The sequence below is a fragment of the Leptonotus elevatus genome, chromosome 8 (assembly GCF_054856555.1).
Source record: "Leptonotus elevatus isolate MCC_2025b chromosome 8, RoL_Lele_1.0, whole genome shotgun sequence".
Lineage (NCBI taxonomy): Eukaryota > Metazoa > Chordata > Actinopteri > Syngnathiformes > Syngnathidae > Leptonotus > Leptonotus elevatus.
In genome coordinates this window covers 2,858,288-2,879,090 of record NC_141246.1, presented here as the reverse complement: position 1 = coordinate 2,879,090, position 20,803 = coordinate 2,858,288, and the positions used below count along the sequence as shown (strand labels likewise).

General features: G+C 41.3%; 1 protein-coding gene across 1 annotated transcript in view; it reads left to right on the top strand.

The window, feature by feature from the left end:
* The window catches only part of lcor (ligand dependent nuclear receptor corepressor), a 47,314-nt gene extending 27,466 nt beyond the window's left edge, over positions 1-19,848 (top strand). Inside the window, exons 2-7 of the mRNA XM_086081764.1 lie at positions 751-816; positions 3,897-3,976; positions 7,385-7,520; positions 10,925-11,314; positions 14,719-14,794; positions 17,503-19,848. Of these exons, the coding sequence (XP_085937890.1) occupies positions 751-816; positions 3,897-3,976; positions 7,385-7,520; positions 10,925-11,314; positions 14,719-14,794; positions 17,503-18,715 (1,961 nt within the window). The 3' untranslated portion in view covers positions 18,716-19,848. The remainder of the gene's footprint in view (positions 1-750; positions 817-3,896; positions 3,977-7,384; positions 7,521-10,924; positions 11,315-14,718; positions 14,795-17,502) is intronic.
* Positions 19,849-20,803: the final 955 nt, after the last annotated feature.

Sequence of the window (20,803 nt, the reverse complement as noted above, 5' to 3'; positions counted from 1 at the left end):
TGACAATTTGACACATTTGCAAAACGTCATATTATTTTGTCGAAGCGTTTGTTAGCATCCCGTAGGGAGAACTTTTTTTGTTTATGCCCGAGAAACAAACTGTATGTGCTTTATAAACCTTTTTTTTTTTGCATTTCAACACATGCGGCGTCTTTGTTTGCCTCCCATTTCATTTCTATATTGCGGAGGTTGAGGCGGCGGCGGGGGAGGGGAGGGGAGGTGGGCGTCGACGGGGGTGTGTAGGTGGATTTTTTTTGGGGGGGGCGGGGCCCGTGTATATGGCGGCGATGCCGCCTTGTGTATTTATGTCGGACCGTATGCGGTCGCTAGGCAACAGCGACGGCAAGGTGTTTACAGTTAATAAAAAGTGAGTGACATTAGTGCACGAGTGTAATAGTGCTAAAGAGAAGAAAGACTGCATATGTGTGTGCGTGGGAACGCATAATAAGCTCCTGGCTTGTCTTTATAGATATTTTGGCAAATGCACGTGCCTGCAAAACCTTGGCCTTTGTGTGTGTGTGTGTGTGTGTAGTAATTGTCGCGAATAAGTGTGCGTGTCAGTGTTTTTTTATTATCATTATCATCAGTTTGAATGCGCACCGCACAAAGACTTCTGACACACACCTACGTGTTACGCGTGTATCCTCACACAACAAAAGTGTTTCTGCGAAGAAAAGTGTTTTTTGGCTGTGGCCGCGTGACGGATGCGCGGACGGACGCTAACGTGACTTCTCTTCTTCTTCTTCGCAGGCTTTGAAAGCATCCTGGAAGGCTTGCTTGGGCCGGGAGTAGTCAAAGATAGCGCGCTTTTCCAAGGTAACGCACACACACACACTTACGCACCGCGACCCACGTGCACACGCGCGGAGGCTCACGCTAGCATTTGTTTTTCGTATGGGCTGGTCGAAATGTCCTCAGAAAGGAGAACTACCTTGTACTTAAGAAAGCTCTATACCAAGAAAGGTCACGGCTAAACGTTTTTTTAGCCGCACGTGATGTGTCGTTATTTCTGAGCAGATTCGACGGGATTCAAAGGACAAAACTAAATACTTCAACACGTTAATAAAGGGAGAAGGACAAGAACGCAAACAAAGAGTTCGGCTACCTCCGTAAATGGTAGTCTGGACAAAGGAAGCTCATCGCTAAACCGTTCAAACGGCACGTAATTGCATCGTTATTTCTCAACTGATTCCACAATGATCGAAGGGCAAAACGCGCAAACACGCGACATAAGCAAGAAGCACAAGAGCTCGGCGAACTACAAAATAAAACAATGGTCTGCGCAGAGAAAGCTCATGGCTAAATGTTTAAACGGCGCCTTATAGCGTCATTATTCCTGTATGGATTCCAATCAAAAGACAAAAGCATGCGTCTCATTGTAGGACGAGCGCGCTGAACGTGTATTTAGCGTAAACAAGTTAAAAAAAAGAATTCATGCAAGGAGTTTGGGTACCTACAAACAAAAACATACCAATGTTTTTATATTTAATGAAAACAAATTAAATAACTGAAACTAAAATTGACATAGCATTTTCGTAAACACCATTTTTAAATACAGCAGTGCTTTAAATAAAAGGGCAACATTTTCATTTTACATAACGAACAAAAAATACCGATAATGAAAAAATCCTTCGTTTTTGTCTTCTTTTTTTTTTTATGAGCTTCCGGAGTTGATTTTAAATGCATTTATTTCGGGATTACTCTCCGTAAAGAAACAGTTGTTTGGGAATTGTAGTTTATTATACAAGACTCATTGTGACCTTTTTATCTTCCACTCGACAAATGCTCCATATAGAAAACAACTCAAACTCAATTAAAACGAAGCATTTTTGAGGGGCAAAAAAATAGAAACTACAGTGGACTCTACTATTCGCAGGGGTTAGGGAATCATGTTTTCCACAAAAAAAATATGGGCATTGGTCCTGCCCCAAATGTATCTGCAAATATGTGGGTTGGTTGGGGTCTCATAAAAACGTACAAATCTGCTCTTAAAAAAAAAGAATTAAAACTAACAGAATTTGACAAATAAAAGTCAACACCAAAAAACATAATGAAAAATACAAAATTATTTTTTAACCCTGGTCTGGTCATGGCTAACCATTTAGATGATGCGTAATATAGTATCATTGGTTTTTTTTCTGAACTGATTTCACAAGGGTTGAGGACGAGCCATGCGTTTTATTCTGGACCAGTGTGCTTATTACTTTGCTTTTGCGCATAAGCACATGAAATAAGCAAGAAGCGCAAGACCACAGCTAACTGGTAAACAAAACAATGGTCAGCACAAAGAAAGCTCATAGCTAAATGTTTTTAGCATCATTCATTTTGAAAGGATTACATGATAGTCAAAAGGACAAAATGTGTGTCTTATTACGGACAAATGGGCTTTTACTTTGTTAAAAAAGGGGAAAAGGGCAAGGAGACACACGCAAGGAGTTTAGCTGCCTGCTAAACAAAACAATAATGGCAATGTGTACAAAGAAAGCTCATGGCTAACCTTTTAAACGGCACATAATAGCAACGTTATTCCTATAACGAACGGATCCCGTTATTATCAAAGGACAAAGCGTGCAGCTTGTTGTGGACGAGTGTGCTATTATTATTTTTTTTTTGTGTACACGTGTTAATTAAGATAGAAGGACGAAGGCTAAATACAAAATAACTTTATAATCGTAAGTCTGTACGAAGAAAACTCATGGCCAAACGGCACCAAGGTTTTTTTTTGTGTATCTTAAAACTTCATCCCCCAAAGCTCGTTTTTACGAAGCAACTTTGGCATTTGATAAACACGTTTCAGCATGAGTAACCCCACAAAAAGTCTCAAGAAGCCCGACAAAAAAAAAAAAAATGCAGCAAGTCCGCCATTTTGCTTTGAAGAGACCATTTAGTCATGTTTTCCAGAGGCCCTTCAAAGACACACCGCTCAAGAGTTAGTTTGATTCCTAAATCATTTGAGGCACGTATACAAGACAAATTGATGATGCTAAATTGTAGCGTTTTGAAACGGCGAGTTTGCTGATTTCTGTTTCACCAATTTTTTTGTGGGTGAAAATTCAGCTACTTCCTCTCTGACTCGTGATTTTTTTTGGTGGTTAAAAAAATACTTTTCCCTCTCAATGTACTTCTAATTGGCATCAGTTGTTGGGATTTTTGCTATTCGCAGGCCGGCCCAGTCCCCATCATCCGCGGATAGCAAGGTCCACTGTACAGAATATGACGAAAATGAGCAGACCCACAAAAAAAGTCTTAAGAGAAGCCATGCCCAAAATAACAAACCAACAACAAATTCACATTTCTCTTATTTAGTTATTTGAGACACAATATTGTAACTTGAGTATAATATGTTATACCTTGTCCAAATCTTATAAGAAACATTTTTGATGCATTAAAAATAATAGGTTGTGTCAATATAAAAATGCAAGTTTGTTTGTTTGTGCATGTATGTTAGCATCACGCATGACTGAAAATGACGAACCAGAAATATCGGAAAAAAAAAATTGACTTAGTTGGTGGGGGGGAGGGGTCACATGACTCCCGGGTGACATGTTGACCTCCTTCCTCATACGGAGGTGTGGGGGGGGGCTGTCAAGTCATCTGATTGGTCGAGATGTTTGTGCCCTCATCACATTTGTAGTTGTTGCACGTCGCCTGTTCTGGATATAAACCTATTACTTAAAAAGAAAAGCCATGTCGTCCTGCACTATATCCGAGTCGCGGCTATCATTTCGTTAGCATGCACGTTAGCCTCTCCCACACGTTATCTTGTGAAACTGTCGCATGCCAGGTATGTCAACAAACCTGGTTTCCATCTGGACAGCCGATATCGTTTCCAAATGTCTCCTATGTTGCATCCACTTCCTGTTAACCCTTCAAAATAAAGCCTCTATGGTTTGCAGATTGCGAGCCCGAGGAAGTGTCCGACTGGTCATTTGATGACAACTGTCTCTTCTGCTGCCTGCGAGTTGAGAAAGTCAAGGTAAGGCGGGGCTAGCTTGTTGACATTGAACTTTTTTGGCTCGTTGTTTTTTTTGACACCATTTTGTTTTACAAACCAAGGATGACTAAGATTTGAAGTGAAGCCTGCTAGCTTGTCGTCTTGTAATTTTATATTGTACAGATATTGCGAGGCATACAGTACATTCCACGGATAGATAGATGGATGGATAGCGCTGATAAAGAACGAATGATGGAATGCAGGATAAAGCTATTGCAGAACCTTTTGCCAGAGGCCAGCAGGCTGAACAGTCCATGGTGTGGGTGTGTTGGATCCCTGGGGATCAACAGTGTTCTGACCATGATGCTTTCATGTTGATATTGAGAGACCATATAAAAAAAAATTATTTACTTTGAACACATTTACACTTATTAATACATACTACAACTTATTAAAACTGTATTATTTTGTTTCTGTTCTCGCTCGCTAAATAATAATAATCGCTACAAAATTCTCTCAATAAAAGCCAAAGCTTGCCAGCTTCAACCTTTTTTCTTTCAAGTTTACTGCAAAACTGGCACGTAAAAACAAAAAATGTTTAAATTAACTTTGTATATTTAAAAATCAACATGTTTACCCAAACCTCTCATAACCCAAAGTTAGCTAGCTAGCTCCATGTTAGCATATACGTATTGCAAAACACCTAAAGGAAATTAGCCCGGATATTACAATCATTCCGAACCTTCAAACGGCTGCCACTTTAACGGGGCACAGCAACAATTACAAACAATATTCATGTTCAGTTTAGCTCATGGTCATAAATTGACAATCGTAAGTTGCTGTGATTAAATTAATGTGACTCGTGTTCGTGGTGGTCGAGAACACTAATGTGGACATTCTGCTCGTGGTCAGACATCAAATGTGCTAGCGCGTTAGCTTAGATCAACTGTGACATGACTAATTGAACACATTTTCCACATTTTCCCCCCAGTTTTTTTGTCTTGTTCTACATTGATCTACTGTAATAACAGTCGATGTTGAACAACAAACAAAACCTTACAATAATACTGTATTTAAGACTCGGCCGGGCGCTAATCTACTTTACAGTTTGTCTAGGCCCAAAAAAAAAGGATTATCACTCTCGAGTATCCCTGACGTGTTAGCAGAATAAGACAATGTTAGCTAACGCTAACACAATCGCACTGTGTTCATGTGGTTTTGCATTTGGAATTTATACTTTGATGAAACAATCAATATATGCTAGCACATTAGCTTTTGCGTCATTTGCCAGAGCTCAAAGTGCAGTTTGCTTTCCTTTTGAGGGAGGGGGAGGCGCTAAAGACAAGTACAAAGGAAATGAGAAAATCCTGTCCTCGTAGAGCATCCCTTGTTCTCCAACTTGACCCTGCTCTGACCTTTCAGGTTAGCCATCTGCCTCCTAAAAATATACTCAAAACAAACCCCCCACCCTCCCTTTTGTCCTGCCCATCTGTCCCGCTAAGAAGCGTTAGCTCTTCCGCAACATTTTTTTTTTTTTTTTTGTAATCATACGGGCATTCGAATGGATCGTAAAATTAAGATGGAAATCGATGTAAAAAATAAAATAGCCCGCCCGGGGACGCTGGGAGAGATGGACAAATAAAACCCCACCATCGCATGCCCGCGTTCGATATCATCTTTTTGCGTTTTTGTTTTCGCGCCAAGATTTATTGACTCATCGATTGGATGGCGAATGCCGAATTGAAAGCAAGGCATTTGAATTATATCTGCTCTTTGTCTTGCACCATTAACACACGTACACACAAAAGCACACACACAGACACACGCAAATATATGCTGACGGCGGCGCTTCTTGTCATCCCATTTAAAGCCTTTATTGGCCAAATGACCATATTTGGTAAGGGACTTTTCACAGTGGGCTCTGCTCACTGTCCACAAAACCTAATTAATCAGTATAGAAACCTAATGATGAAACACTGTTATGGAATATATATATATATATACAAAATTTGAATTCGACCATTTTAATACACTTTGTAAATGTTCCGTTGTAAATGTGCATAAAAATTGTTCTCGGGTTATACCAATAATTTCAACGACACTGGTGTCCTAATTGAATCAGCCCCTGACACTAGTTTCATATCTATCGCACAAAAAGGGCGGTAATGGGAGGGAGGGGGGGGGGGGCTTTTTATATATTTGTTGCCATGTTTGTTGTCTGTCAAGCACAATGTGTTGCACTTCTGATGTATAAAAAAAAGTGCTAAATAAATAGCATTTGATTTCTCAAGGACTCTGTTGAAAGCTGAATAGGAAGTTGGCCAATTTATTTTCAAGGAGCTATTTTGAACGTACTTGAATCACGAGGAAAGTTCGAAAGAAAGAAAAAAATCAGCCCCGGACACCATTTTCACCATCGAACACAAAACCGGTTAGACATGTCTATCATAACAGAATGCATGAAAAATTCTCATGGAACATTGGCCAAAATTAAACTGAAGGTTAGCAATTTTGTTTTCACTCTAAAAACAGTTGGGCCCCAAAGAACCCAAATTGGGTCAAGAATGGACAGCCTCAACTTTTTTGAGTTATTTAACCCAAAAATTTGGGTCAAATTAATAATCCATAAAACAACCCCCAAAAATTGGACTGCTTTGTGGGTTATTTAATTATAAGTCAAATTAAATTAATCAACCAAAAAGCAACCCAATAGTTTGGGGTAACTTTGTGAGTTATTAATTTGACCCAACTTTTTGAGTTATTTAAACTGAAAAGTTGGGGTCAACTAAAATTATTGACCAACAAAGGAACACATTTTTTGGGGGGGGGGGGGGGGGGTGGGGGGGTTCGTGGGTTATTCATTTAATTCAGTTTTTGGGGTTAATTAAATAACCCAATTGAATTGGGTTAAAAACGATCCCAAACACATTTTTGAGTCATTTAACCCAAAAGGTTAGGTCAAAGCAACCCAATTGTGGGGGGTTGTTTGTAGGTGATTATTTGACCCAACGTTTAGGGTTAATTGAATAACCCCAAAAAATGAGTCAGTCCTTTTTTCTTTTTTTCTTTTTTTTTTTACCCAATTTGGGTTATTTTTGACCCAACTGTTTCTTAGAGTGTTGAAGCAGCCAATTTGCACTGTCAAGCCTCCTTGATAGTTTAAGAGAAAACAATTCTGTCTTTTACACCAGTTCTACCCATCAACACAAAATTGGATAGACACGTCTATCATAACAGAACACACAAAAAAAGTCTCACGGACCTATGCCCGAAATCAAAGGAGACTTTTTAGGGCAAATTCCTGGACTCGTACTTTGACAAACCACGACAATTCGACATTCGTTGAAATGAACTCCAATTAAAAACAGCTACACTCGACAGATGGGCTACGCAAGCACCAACCGTGATTTAGCGCGCGCGTTGCTAATGCTGCGATGTTTCCTGCCGCAGGATCACAGCGCCGACGACGCGGTCGCCGGCGGCCAGCTCCTGTCGGAGGGTGAGGACGCGAAACGGGAACAGACTCGCCTCAGCCGCCTGGAGAGACAAGCGCAAGACTTCCTCAATGCTGTGTTTCACAGGAAAGGTACGGAGTAACGCACACGCCACGTGCACACTCCACACACCTTCCCAGTCATGAATACGTGGAGGAGTGTCTTTGCGGAAGTGCATCCAGGCACGAGAAGTCGGGGAATTTGCGCCCTTCCACTGGGAAATTAACCAATTTCAGGAGTGCACACCCTTAAAATGACTACACACACACACACACACACACACACACACACACACACACACACACACACACACACACACACTGAATATAATTGTTTCTGCTCCCGTATGGAGATGATTAATATTTGATTTTTAATACCTTTCAGTTGCTCCAAATTAAGATTTCCACTTTTGGGGATGACCTCATAATCTGAATATCTTTGAATATTTCGCATAAATCACATTCAAATACACTCTTTGCATACATATATTGGTCATAGTTTGACATTGTCACAAAGTCAATTAAAAAAAAAAAAAAAACGAACAAGCACACTTGAATACAGTAAGATATTTTCATCAGTGAAGGCAGCACTTCATTAGCATGCTTCAGACACAGCGCCAAACACAAATACAATCACGATGCTTTAAGATAATGCTAATCTGTGCTTGTAACAAAATTGACTGCATCTCTGCTTGATGTATTTTGACCGTGTCTTGGAAATGGCAGATCTTCCCAGCTGCCAAGTCACGGGTGGGATTATGTCATGTAAATTAGCTGAAGACATATTTTCAGATTGTACTCTTAGAATTGAATTGTGTAATTCACATTTAATTGGTGTTGAAACATTTGCATACAACACATTAAAGCCATGTTAACATTATATGTTCTCTTTAAATAAACTTTAAATATATATAAGAATGCCATTAGACATGATATACAAAGTAAGATAATGTCACGCAGCAGCACTCAGTTTTTAAGGACAAAAAACAAAATTTGTACTTGGGCAGAACACTTACATTTTTTTCTTTTTTCTTTTTAATGTGCGTTTAAAAAAAACTGATACAGCTGTTTTTGTTGTTTTGGACAAAGTGACACGATATCTTAAAAGAAAGTCAAATAAAAAGGGGGCAAAGGATAATACCCTGAGGGACGCCATCATTTTTTTTTTTTTACACACAAATTAAACGTTTTGCCTGCAGGTAGACGTAATTAATCGAAAGTAAACCGAAGTAAAAGTGTTCCAAAGTGGGCCACAGTGGTTGACCCACTTTCCTGAGCCCAACTACACAATCTTTTAATGTATTTTCATACCTTTTTCACCAAATAAAATCAACTTGAACACATTTATTTATTTTTGCTGGACACCTGATTAGTTTCCATTCAATACAAAAACAAGACAAAACAAAACAATAATGGCACTTTTGAAACTTTCACACAATAACATGTTTACGATCGATCGCTGCGCTTTTACGAGGGGTTTTAATACTTGATGGCATTATTGAGCCTGATTTTGTTGCTTTTTGTTGTTGAAAAGCAACAGAATTAAAGCGACGCTGAAATGAAACAGACCTAAAGGGTCAACAAGGCGCGTGTCAAAAAGCAGGAAGCCACTGATGACAATTAACATCCGCCGTGACCTTCTCGTAATGGAATTTAAATGAGAAAAAATAATTAAACAATCACATTATGACAATCAGAGTTTCTATTGTGTAACATTTTTTTCGCTTGATCTTATATATGAATAATAATGGACTCTTTGGAAATACAAAGTAACTGCGTTAAATAATGGCGATAATTCATCACTCTGAAAGGACTTTGGCGGCTTTGTTGCACGGCTTTTCATGCGCAAAAAGAGGATTTGTTTATTTGGCGGCCCCCTGGATGGCCGCCTGCTGTGCTGTTTGCATGCCAGCCTCCAAATAAATAAACAGATTAAAAATGATTTGATTAAACAAACCACTGCGATTATTATTTGAATATCTTTTAATACCAGTCAGATTAGATATAGCCCGTGTGTGTACATGGATATATTCCGCAATGCCCGAGACTTGGGTGTGAAGTTGTACACACATCCTTCCCTTCAAATATACGCAGGGTTCTGTGTGAAAGACAAAGGTGTTCAAATGCCAGATTTTTTACGAGGACTGGGCCAATTTTGCCGCTAATCTTTATCTGAAGGAGATTTTTGAAACAAGCAGTCCTCCCTCACAAAAGCCCCTTCCACTCTGTGAATGTCATTTGCAGAAAAATCCTGCCTTCGCTGGGTTCTGTGTAAAAGACAGATTGATAAAAGCCGGTGCGATATTTGTGCAGCATCTCTGTTTGAAACACACCACTGAATATTACACAAGTAACCTCCCCTCACATTAGCCCCTTTCACAGAGTATTCTGCCTTTGCTGGGTTCTGTGTTAAAGACACAGGTAAATAAATGCCACATTTGATGCACCAATCTCTGTGTGAAACATTTCTGACACCAGAAAGCTCCCGACAGTGGCCCCTTTCACGCCGGAAGGCTTGTCGTTGTGTGAAACTACACGCTGATGCTGCATTAACATTCTTTGACTGGGTTCTGTGTAAAATATGTTGGATATGCTGTTTCTGGCTTGGCATTTTTGCAGTGTAGTATTTGTGCAGCATCTGTGTGTGAAACACACTACTGAATTTTACACAAGCAACCTCCCTCACATTAGCCCCTTTCACAGAGTATTCTGCCTTTGCTGGGTTCTGTGTTAAAGACACGGGTTAATAAACGCCAGATCTGATGCACCAATCTCTGTGTGAAACACATTTCTGACACCAGAAACATGAAGAAAGTGGCCCCTTTCACACTGAATACTGTGTCCCTGTGTGAAACTACAGGCTGATGTTGTATTAAAATTCCTTGACTGGGTTCTGTGTAAAAGATGTTGGATATGCTGTTTATGCACTGGCATTTTTACAGTAGAGTATTTGTGCAGCATCTCTGTGTGAAACACGCTACTGAATTTTACACAAGCAACCTCCTTCACATAAACCCCTTTCACAGATTATTCTGCCTTTGCTGGGTTCTGTGTTAAAGACATAGGCTATTGATTTCTACAGAGTTGAAAAGGAATGCTGGAAATCAACAAAACATTTGAGTGTTTGTAAACAGAGAAATGGCGCTCGCTAATCTGGTGTCAAGGGCGGGATTAGAGGATTTCGCGGGTGATTTTTGGGATTATTTCAGCATCACACCAGGATTACTCATGCGGGATGCAACGCGCATTCCCAGCGATGGATGAATATGAAGCGAATTGCAGCTTTTATTTCATGCTTTTTGCACGTGCACGATGTGTGACGACACAAGACGGAGCACCTTTTTGTTTGAAGCCACCCACTTTTCAAGTCAGTACTGAAACTGACATTATTAAATGAACTTCAAGTGAATTACATTTCATATTTGGTGACATAACCTATATTTGCAACAACCGCTAAAAAGCCTTCATTCTTCTCCTCGCTCTTTTCACCCCCGCAGACCTCCCAAGTTTGTCGGACCCCCACATTCCTCTAGTGGCTCGTGAGATCATGCAGCGAATGATCCGCCAGTTTGCCGCCGAATATACCTCAAAAAGCACTCAGGACGCCCCCCCGCCCCCGTTGCCGCCCAACGGGGCCATGAAGGACCAAAGCCTGCCGCCCCGCACGCCGCCGCCGCCGCCCCCGGGTCCGGTGCCCGGCTCGCCGCCCTCGTCCGCCTCCTGCTCCTCGCCGTCGCCCTGCCTCAGCCCCCCCGACACGGAGGGGGCCGCCGCCGCCTCTGCACAGAACCCCGTCCTCAGCAAGCTGCTCATGGCCGATCAAGACGGCCCGCTGGACCTCACCGTCAAGAAGAACCCGGCCGAGACCGAGACCCCCGCTCAGCAAGGTGAGATGCACATGCTTAACTTGACACATTTCCTCGTTTCCAAATATTCAATATTTTGTTTTCAATAAAAGCAAATTTGAGTTGAATGGGAAAAATATATTTATTTATTTGGCCAAATATATTGAAAAAGGTCCTTTTCGAGTGATATATATTTTTGCTCACCGTTATCATACCGTCAGAATCTCATATCGACGCATGCCTCGTCTTGAAAATGTCAAAATGCTCTAAAATGGCTGGCAGTGAATTCAACACTCTAAAAACAGTTGGATCAAAAATGGACCGATCCTCTACTTGGGTCGATTTGACCCAACTTTGAGTCAAGAAATGGGTCTATTAGTGTAAAACAAGTCATAACTATTGGTAAGATCCTTTTTCTTGGGTCAAAAATTGGGTCATTTTGTATAAAACAACCCAGAAAGTTGAATCTAATTGACCCATAAAGTGGATCTGTCCATTTTGGATCCATAACTGGGTTACTTTTGACCCAACTGTTTTTAGAGTGTATGTTTGGATGCACCAATTTTGCCTGTTCTCTGTGTGAAACTCATGCATGGTTTGCTTGTATCAAAGTGACCTATAAATCAAATCCAGTCGATAAATATCCCGTTAACAGTCAAAAACAAACTTTTTAAAATCACATTATAATTTTTTTTGTGTGTTTAATTACGTTTTTTTTTTCAGCATTTGATATTTTTTGTAATGTCATTATTATTTTTTAGTGTTCGTATTATTATCAATCATTTAGATTTTGTTTTATTTCAGTTTTCCAATTATTTACATGTCTTATTTTTTCATCATCATTTGTATTTTTAATTCAATGTTATTGTTTTGTGTTTCGTTAATTCTTTAATAAGATGAAACCATTGTTTTTTTAAATTATTTGTTTTTGTGTTTTTCATTGTCCATTTGTTTGTTTAATTGAAATTCACTATTATTTCTGTATTAAATAATATATATATATATATATATATATATATATATATATATATATATATATATAAATTTAATAACCTTATGTATTGCTTTCATTCCCCCCAATTTATTATTACAGAATAAATTAGAATGATTTTTTTTTTAATTACTATATGAATTTATAAATTTATAATGTAAAGACAAAAACACAAACTTTAATAATGAACTGTCATTCTTGCGTAAAAGAAGCTAATTACTGTTAGTCATAAGTCAAAACATAAAATAGTCTACCAGGATGTTATATAAATTATTTTTACTCATTTCTGTGCATATGATCAATAGATTATATACCTGCCATTTGCATATTTCCAGCTAAAGTTAGGTTTGGCACCGCCACATTCCTCCACTCACTGCCACTAAATGATTGTTCACAGCATGCCGATTGATTGATTGATTGATTGATTGACTGACTGACTGACTGAGGGCCGCCGGCTAATTCTGCCTATTACGGATTTGTCGCCGCTACTGAGCTGCCGAGTGATTAGCAGCGACGTGGAAGTCGTCGGGGAGCTAAAAGCCAGCGAGTGAGCCGACAGGCAAACGCGGCCGCGTAGCCGTGGAAACGCTTTCACTCTCGCAGCAGGATTGCAAAGTTGTTTGATTAACTTTGGGGAACAAAGGACACGCTCGTCTTAAAAAAAAAAAAAGTGCTTCTGTCGGGTAATGGGATGTGCGTTCCTGTCAAATCCAATCGCTCTCAGTTAAATGCCAATGAAAAAGTCAATTAGCATCTTTTGTTGCCAGCCTGCGAGCTTGTCTTTATTTAACAAATTGTCAAACAATTAGCATAAGATTCACTCCAGTTTGGATACGATCTGTGTTATTCCAATTACCTTGCGACCCAGTTCATTTAGTCCATGTTACGCTATCGTTGCAATCGATTATGATTTACTCCAATGTCGATATTAATCACTCCAATTTAGAGCTGAACAATTTTGAAAAATAATCTTATTGTGATTTTGTGCAATTTAATATGCAATTATTTTTCAATGTCCTCGTCCCATAACACTTGACTTGTATTACCAAAAAATAAATTTAAAAAATCTTATTCATAAATGTTTTGGTCTCATAGGTTAGCCTTATGCTACAATAAAGGTAAATGATCCATGAGTTAATACCAAAGACATTAAGTCGTATATTTACAAATGTGCTGAACCTTTGACGTGCAGTCTTTGACGTGTTCACTGCGACAACTTCACAAAATTCTACCAAACAAAATAGTAGCGGAAACATAAAAGTCAGTCATAAGTCAGATGACGGCAATAACGCAAACAAATTCTGTGGCTTTATCAATGATGAAACAATGTAAACGTATCAATAAAGAAAGAAAATCGACGGCCTCAGAGCGGCTTAAATGAAGCCGTTAAAAAAAAAATTATATATATATATATATATCAAAATTGCAACCTTTGCAATGTGAAAATTCAGTTTTACGCCATTCCGATTAAGATTTAAGATGGATTCATTTGAGATGCAATATGAGTAACTTCAATTATAATAAGAGTCACTCCAATTGTGATGCGATTCTCTTTAGTTACAATACGAAACATTTCATTCCGGTTATGACAGCTTGTATATTAGATTGTTTTTTTTGTTTTTTAAATATATATATATTTAATTGTATTCAGGATTGTATTGAGAAGCACTTTTATTTATCTTTTATTTATATTTGACACAAGTTAATGAAAAATGAAACATTACAATAACCAGTTTGAAAAGCCTGTGTTGGGTTATCAGGAGAAAGAAAACATCTCCCAGAAGGGTTGAAAAAAATAATCCCCAAGGAAAAAGCTATTGTTGTTGTTTGTATTTTGTTATGGAATTTTCATTAGTTAGGCGAGATCAATAAAACAGTCTCTTTTTGGATTTCTTAATATTTGAAGCTTCAAATATATACAAGACTTTACAGAGCAGTTTATACACGATAGTGGTCTTGAGAGTGGTCTGTGTGTGTGTGCGTGTGCACAGTCAATTAACATGGGGAGATTCTTTTGCAACCGGTGTAAGAATTGAAGAGGATGACCTCGAAAGGAAGGCGAGCCGTCGAAAACAAAGAGACACTTTTCATTTTTATTTTTTCTTTATTTATTTTTTATTTTATTATTTTTTTATTTTTTCTTATTTTTTTTTCTTCTTATTATTTTTTTTTATAAAGAGCTCAGTATTGTTCATTCGGAAAAAATGTCATCATCATTGCTCTTTTTTTTTTTTTTAATTATTATTATTATTTTTTTTTATATATATATATATTTTTTTTTTTTACACTTTTCTGTGTCTGTCAAGGTCGCTCCGTGATTGCTTCATGTGCAAGAAGTTACAAACGCAGGCGTATCAACGTGTTATGTTAACATGTGCAAAGCGAATTATTTCAGAAGGGGAAATAACATTGATGATAATCGCAAATTGGATGCGTTTGTGCCTTTTTTGTTCAGATGGCGTTTTGGATCTCTCCACCAAGAAGAACCCGAATGACAAGCAGGGCTTCTCCTCGCCGCGCGGAGTCAAAGGGTAACGCACACGCTTCACCTGTCAATCAAAACACAGTCAAGATTAGTGTTCTGAACCAGAAATAAGGAGTGAAGCCCGTCTGAGGGTTTGGAACGAGTATTTGAAGCCATGGTTCGGGTTTCGAATGAGGGTTTCAAGCCTGCGTTTTAAGATTGGCTTTTTCAATGCATTTTACATTATTGTTTCGAACCTAAGTCAAGGTTTCAAAGTAGGGTTTAAAACCAGTGTGAACAAGGGTTATGTGTTCAAATGAGTGTTTCAAGCTGCAGCTCGGGTTTGAAATGAAACTTTCAAGTTTGGGTTAGGCTTTCGAACTGGCGTTTTAAACCAAAGTTAGGCTTTTAAATAGGGGTGTCATGTCAGGCGATTACAATTTTTTAATTGTAATTATTTGCACGACTTCTTTAGTTAACTTACGATTCATCGCAAATGTTATTATCTGTTCTAAATGTACAATAAAAAGTACAATCATTTTTTTATACTCTTGTTAACATAAAAATGGAAAAATGTTCAACTAATAGACCGCAGCTTTTAGTCATACAGTAATTTCATAATAATTAATCAAGTTTAGTTAAAACTAAAAATGATGTACTGTGCTGTAAAAAAACAAGTGTGATATTGATTTGTGTTGAGGTCATTTTTCCGCCACTAGAAATTGTGCACATTTGTAAAATTGTAAAATACAACTTGACCCCAGTTTCCACAAATATATGCATTATTATTCAATTTATTACTGCTAAATTTGGACGTGGACGCGTCTGCTACGTTGCGACAGCACAGGCTTTCCAAATGAGGGGTGTTCAGTAATCATGTGTTAAAAAAATGGTGGCATTAAAGCAACACTAAGGAACTTTCAGTTTACGTTGATTATGGCGACGCCATATGGACAAAAGCGGTAATGTTATGCCTGAAGGAAGACCGCATTTCCCATGAGGACAAGCGCATCGTGTCGTTTTTAAGCCAGCGTTGACATTCGATAGGGATTTCAAGATGTAGTTTTAAACAAGAGTTTGGTTTTCAAAGGAGGGTTTCAAACAAGGTTTAGGGTTTTGAGGGTATCAAACATGGGTTTATTTAGCGTTTAAAGACAGAGCTAGGGTATTAAATACATTTGGGTCTCAAGCTCCATGTTTACTTTACTGCAAGGATATTATTGAGCATCTCTTATGTGATCATTTCTCACACAAAGACAACCAAACAAGTTGCGGTGTGGTGCGTTCAGGGTCACTCTGCACACCGCAAATGTTGAACATGGAAAACCTTCAATGATATTTGTGTCCACCTTGATGGGGGAGGTGCTTCTCCAGTCTCCTGCTTCCAAATAAATGCAGCTCCGGCCCTTAGAACAAGAGTCCGGATCCAGCCTGGGGGTCTCCAGGGGTCCTCGGGTCCCAAAGACCCCTGGAAGGGCCCCTAAGGCACCGAGCCCCAGGGGGACTCTCTAATGATTTGCTCATGAAATATTCACTCTATGGATGGATCGCTAATCCCCCCCACACCCCCCCCCATGCGCGCTCGCCCACTCAGCAGCTTGATTGCTTTTGTCTGAAACGACACCATGCTAGATGCTATATTAGCAATATATCGAAATATGCTATATTATCAATTGAATATGTAAATAGGTACACTTGACGTTGACTATGACGTAAATATGATACACGAGTGGTAATATAATCATGGAAATATGCTGTTGTCGACATTAAATGCGATGTTATGAAATTTCCTTGCGACAAGATAAAAACATTGAACCGTTGGCAAAACGTATGCGACCTTGAACAAACCCTGACGAACACCTGACCAACATTTGCCACCCTCGCCAACACTCGCGAATGTTCGCCCCAAAGTGCAGTATACAAATATTGGACATTAAGAGCGTTATATAATTAGGTACATATGTAAATGAGGGGTATCGACATTACATGCGGTGATAAATATGTAGAATGAGGTGAGGGTCTTTCGCCGCCCTCACTGTGTGTTGCGAAAGTGGCCTTCCTCTTCCTCTCTTCTTCCTCCTCATCCTCTTCTTCTTTCCTCTTCTTCTTTTTCTTCTTTTGCTGTTGCCATGGCGACCGGGCAGTACTTAAGTGGAAGCACTTTACATCTTTCATCTCGCCGCAGACACATTAACATGCCGCCGCAATGCTGTCTGTTCATTTGAACTCCACTTTTGGAAAAAAAAAAAAAAAAAAAAAGCACACACAAAAACTTAATGGGCAAAAATATTAGGACAAGGAAGTGCAATGTTCCAGAACCCCTTTAGAAATTTTAATAGGGGTTTGTGGACATTTTTCTTGGGGAAAGTTTTCATCACCACTAAGAAAAAATAAAAAAGAAGTCGTTTTTTTTTATAGCAATAGAACAGAATATTATGTGGGCCTTAGAAAATCCAGTAACAAAACCTGGGAGCGAAGGGGGTTGCTTCAGCAAAAAATGGATGGGAGCGAATGAGTTAAGTGCAGTCCAAAGTTTCTAAATTGTTCCTAAACCAAAAAAGAGAAGACTCATAACTGTCTTTAGTGGTTTGTGATTCAGTTTTAGACTCGCCTCTTGATTGGTTCTTTACTTATTCTCGACTGTGTTTTTAATTGGTTGGTCTGTGAGCTTTTCTTAAGCAAAACAGTAAGTGATGACGCTCAGCAGAAGAGGTTTTGCTCAGTGTATCCAGGTCTCAGACTTCTGACTTCTGTTTTTCCCCCCCTTCCACACAGTCACCCCGTCAAGGCGGACCGTTCCGTGAAGGCGGACCGTTGCGTTCCAGAAGCGGACGACGAGGACGACAGTGTGCCGCCGCCGCCGCCGCGACGCTTTCAGGATGGCGTGCGGGACAACGTGATCAGCTCCTTCAAGCCACCGCTAGCCCGCTCGCTGCGCATCAAGGAGGAGTTGCTTAGCCAGAAGCACCGCCTCCTGGGCCAGCCCACCGCGCTGTCATTGGCCAGCCTGGAGTCGGCCGGTCTCCTCAATCACGGTCAGTCGCACTCCCTGCTCGGCCACAAGGGCTCCTCGTCCTTCTGGGGCAGCAAGGCCCACCTGGAGAGCCTGATGAAGCTGAAGCAGGCCAGCGGGGCCCTGAGCGGGGCCCTGAGCGGGGCCCTGAGCGGGGCCCTCGGGGACCTCAAAGACCTGCCTACGTTTCTGGAGAACCATCACAACCACCACGGAGCCTTCTCCTTCAAGAATTCTCTGCTTCACCACCACAATCAAGTCTCCAAGGCCCAGCATCACCATCACGACGCCAAACGGGACCACTCGCCCCCGGTTGACCTGAAGATCCCACAGGTTCGAGGCATGGATCTCTCTTGGGACTCCCCCGCCTCAGAGCTGTACGGTTTCGGCGGAATGGGACCCGGCGGCGGCGGCGGAGGACTCAGCGAGAACGCCTTGAGCCGGAAGCTGAGGGCCATCCTGCCCAAGCAGAACCGGCGGGGCGGGAGCTTGGGAAGCCTGCTGGACGGCGCGGCGGAATACTGGACCGCCGACTTGGACCACTCGGCCTCCGGGCCGGCGTACTCCACCTCGGACGCGGAAGGGGGGGACCCCAACTCCAAGCAGCCGCGGAAGAAGAGGGGCCGCTACCGGCAGTACAACAGCGAGATCCTGGAGGAGGCGATCACGGTGGTGATGAGCGGCAAGATGAGCGTCTCCAAGGCGCAGAACATGTACGGCATCCCGCACAGCACGCTGGAGTACAAAGTCAAGGAGCGCATGGGCACGCTGAAGAACCCCCCAAAGAAGAAGCTCAAGCTGATGATGAAGATGGAGGTGGCCGGCCCGGAGTTCCCCGGCGACGCCGAGAACACGCCCGCCGTCACCCCGCGCAACGGCGACGACGCCGCCGCCGCCGCCGCCGCCGCACCCCCGTCCCTCGGACCCGCTGAGCTCAAGGTGGATGTCAAGGAAGAGGTGGAACCCATCGAATAAAAAGCAACCTCGCCGGACTCCTCCGGAACCACGGGGACTCTATTTGTGCCAATTTCCTTTGCAGTATCCGGGCCGAGCACAAACGCAGGGATGAAAACCAAGACGGGGGTTCTCGGAAACCAACCACTAATTGGAAGCATTTTTGTTGAGATTTTTGTACCCAAGACAAAACGGCGACAATTTGATGAAATTTCCTCACGCATGCGGATAATCCCCAGTCGGGTTGCAAAGGGCTGCAAAATTTCTGCAAAATTTCTGCAAAATTTCTGCAAAATTTCTGCAAAATTTCTGCAAAATTTCTGCAAAATTTCTGCAAAATTTCTGCAAAATTTCTGCAAAATTTCCGCAAAATTTCCAGAGTTCCCGGTGAATTTGCCAGACAATTTCCGCGGGAAGTTAAACCGAGCAATTTTGGAAATACTCTTTCCATGGGAATTAACTGGCAATTCAGTCGAACGGTATCGAATTCAAGCAAAAACATCAACATATTTTTTTTGTCATTAGCAGACAGCCACGCAAAAAAATTGATAGATTTCCTTGCCCACATGCCGGAATAACTCCAGTTCATCATTTAAATCTAAAGTCGCTTATACTAATTTGGGCTGGACCAAGCAAAAACTTGTCAGTCGGGGGGGGGGTCAACTCCCCCTGCCTAACGCAGGTATGCCTCTGATATTGATCGATGTCGGTTCAGTTTGCTGTCGATATTTGAAATGGATTCATGGACTTTTCCCTCGACAAAGTGGGCCAGTTTCTTGGGGTAAATTGGAGACAAAATAATAATTAAAGACGACTGCATCGGCCCCCAAAAGACGCCAATCCAGCCCCGGGTCAACTGCGCATACCTATCTGATGATTTTAGTCAGGCTTGTAAAATATATTTAAGTTCCTGAGTCAGAGCCCACCTTCAACTTCAATTCCTGATTGGTCGCCATGAATCCACGTTAATTCCCTCGGAGTGTTTTTCCAATTTTGAAAATTCACGGAATTTTGCAACCCTTAATCCCCGAGCCCGAAAAACCTTGAAAACCAACACCCCTTGCCCCGACTACTTCTCCGGACCTGGACCCGAGCTGCTTATGAACGCAGTTTCTTGGGAACATTCCAATTTGGGCAAAGAGACAAAAAGGGGAACGGGGGGAGGTTGCGGTTAAAAAACTAAACAATTGGTAAGTGACTATTTAGTGTACGTATGAATCAACACCGTCAAGATTCCTCATCAGGGTTGTGAATCAGAACCCGCCTGCCAGGTAGCCATGATGCTTTAACTGCAAGACCTTTCTTTCCTGCCCGCGACGTCTCGCCGAGTTCTGCGCGGAACGAGAAGACACACAAAAAGTCATTCAGGGATGCATGTTTGTGAGTTTTGTGACAAACTACTGACTGGTGAGATCATTTTTGTTCCTCCTTCTTTTTTTTTGTTTGTTGTTTTTGTTTTTTGCTTTCTTTTGCACTACACTTTGGGTCCGGCGCTTTGGCGGACCAGGTTACCTCGGCATTGTTGCCCCTCGCATCATGCACTTATTACGGTCCGTCTCACAAGCCGGGTCGGGAGGGCCCGCCGACGCCGCTGCCATCCCGGATCTGAATGCGGATCAGCCGCAGCGGCGCCGGCGCTACCTCATGGACCTCCATCGGTGTCTGATCGTGGAAGGCCGTCGCAGTTTTCGGCCTTTCAGGATGGGCGCGAAGCTCGGCTGCTATCCGCACGATGAGCCCCCCCGCTCCTATGCTAATGTCTTAGCGGGGGCCTCGGCTAACCGCTAGCTAGATAGCCTGGGCTAAGCCAGGACACTTTGCTGATGTTTTTCTTTCCTCTTTTCCTTTTTTCTCTTCTAATCAAGCTCAACTAATCGAGTTCCTCTCCATCCAATTTCAAGTTTTAAAGGCAGTTTACGACGCTAATGTGCATTTATATAAAGGGGGGGGAGGGCGGGGCGGTTTCGTATGCAGTGGGGCGGGGGGGAGGGGGTTAGCTGATAGTCAGATTTAATATATTATAAATTATTACGAGTGATAAAAGCCAATTGTTTCTTTTCTGCTGGTTGTGAACTCAGGGTGTAACTGAGACGTGGCTTTCAAACGAGA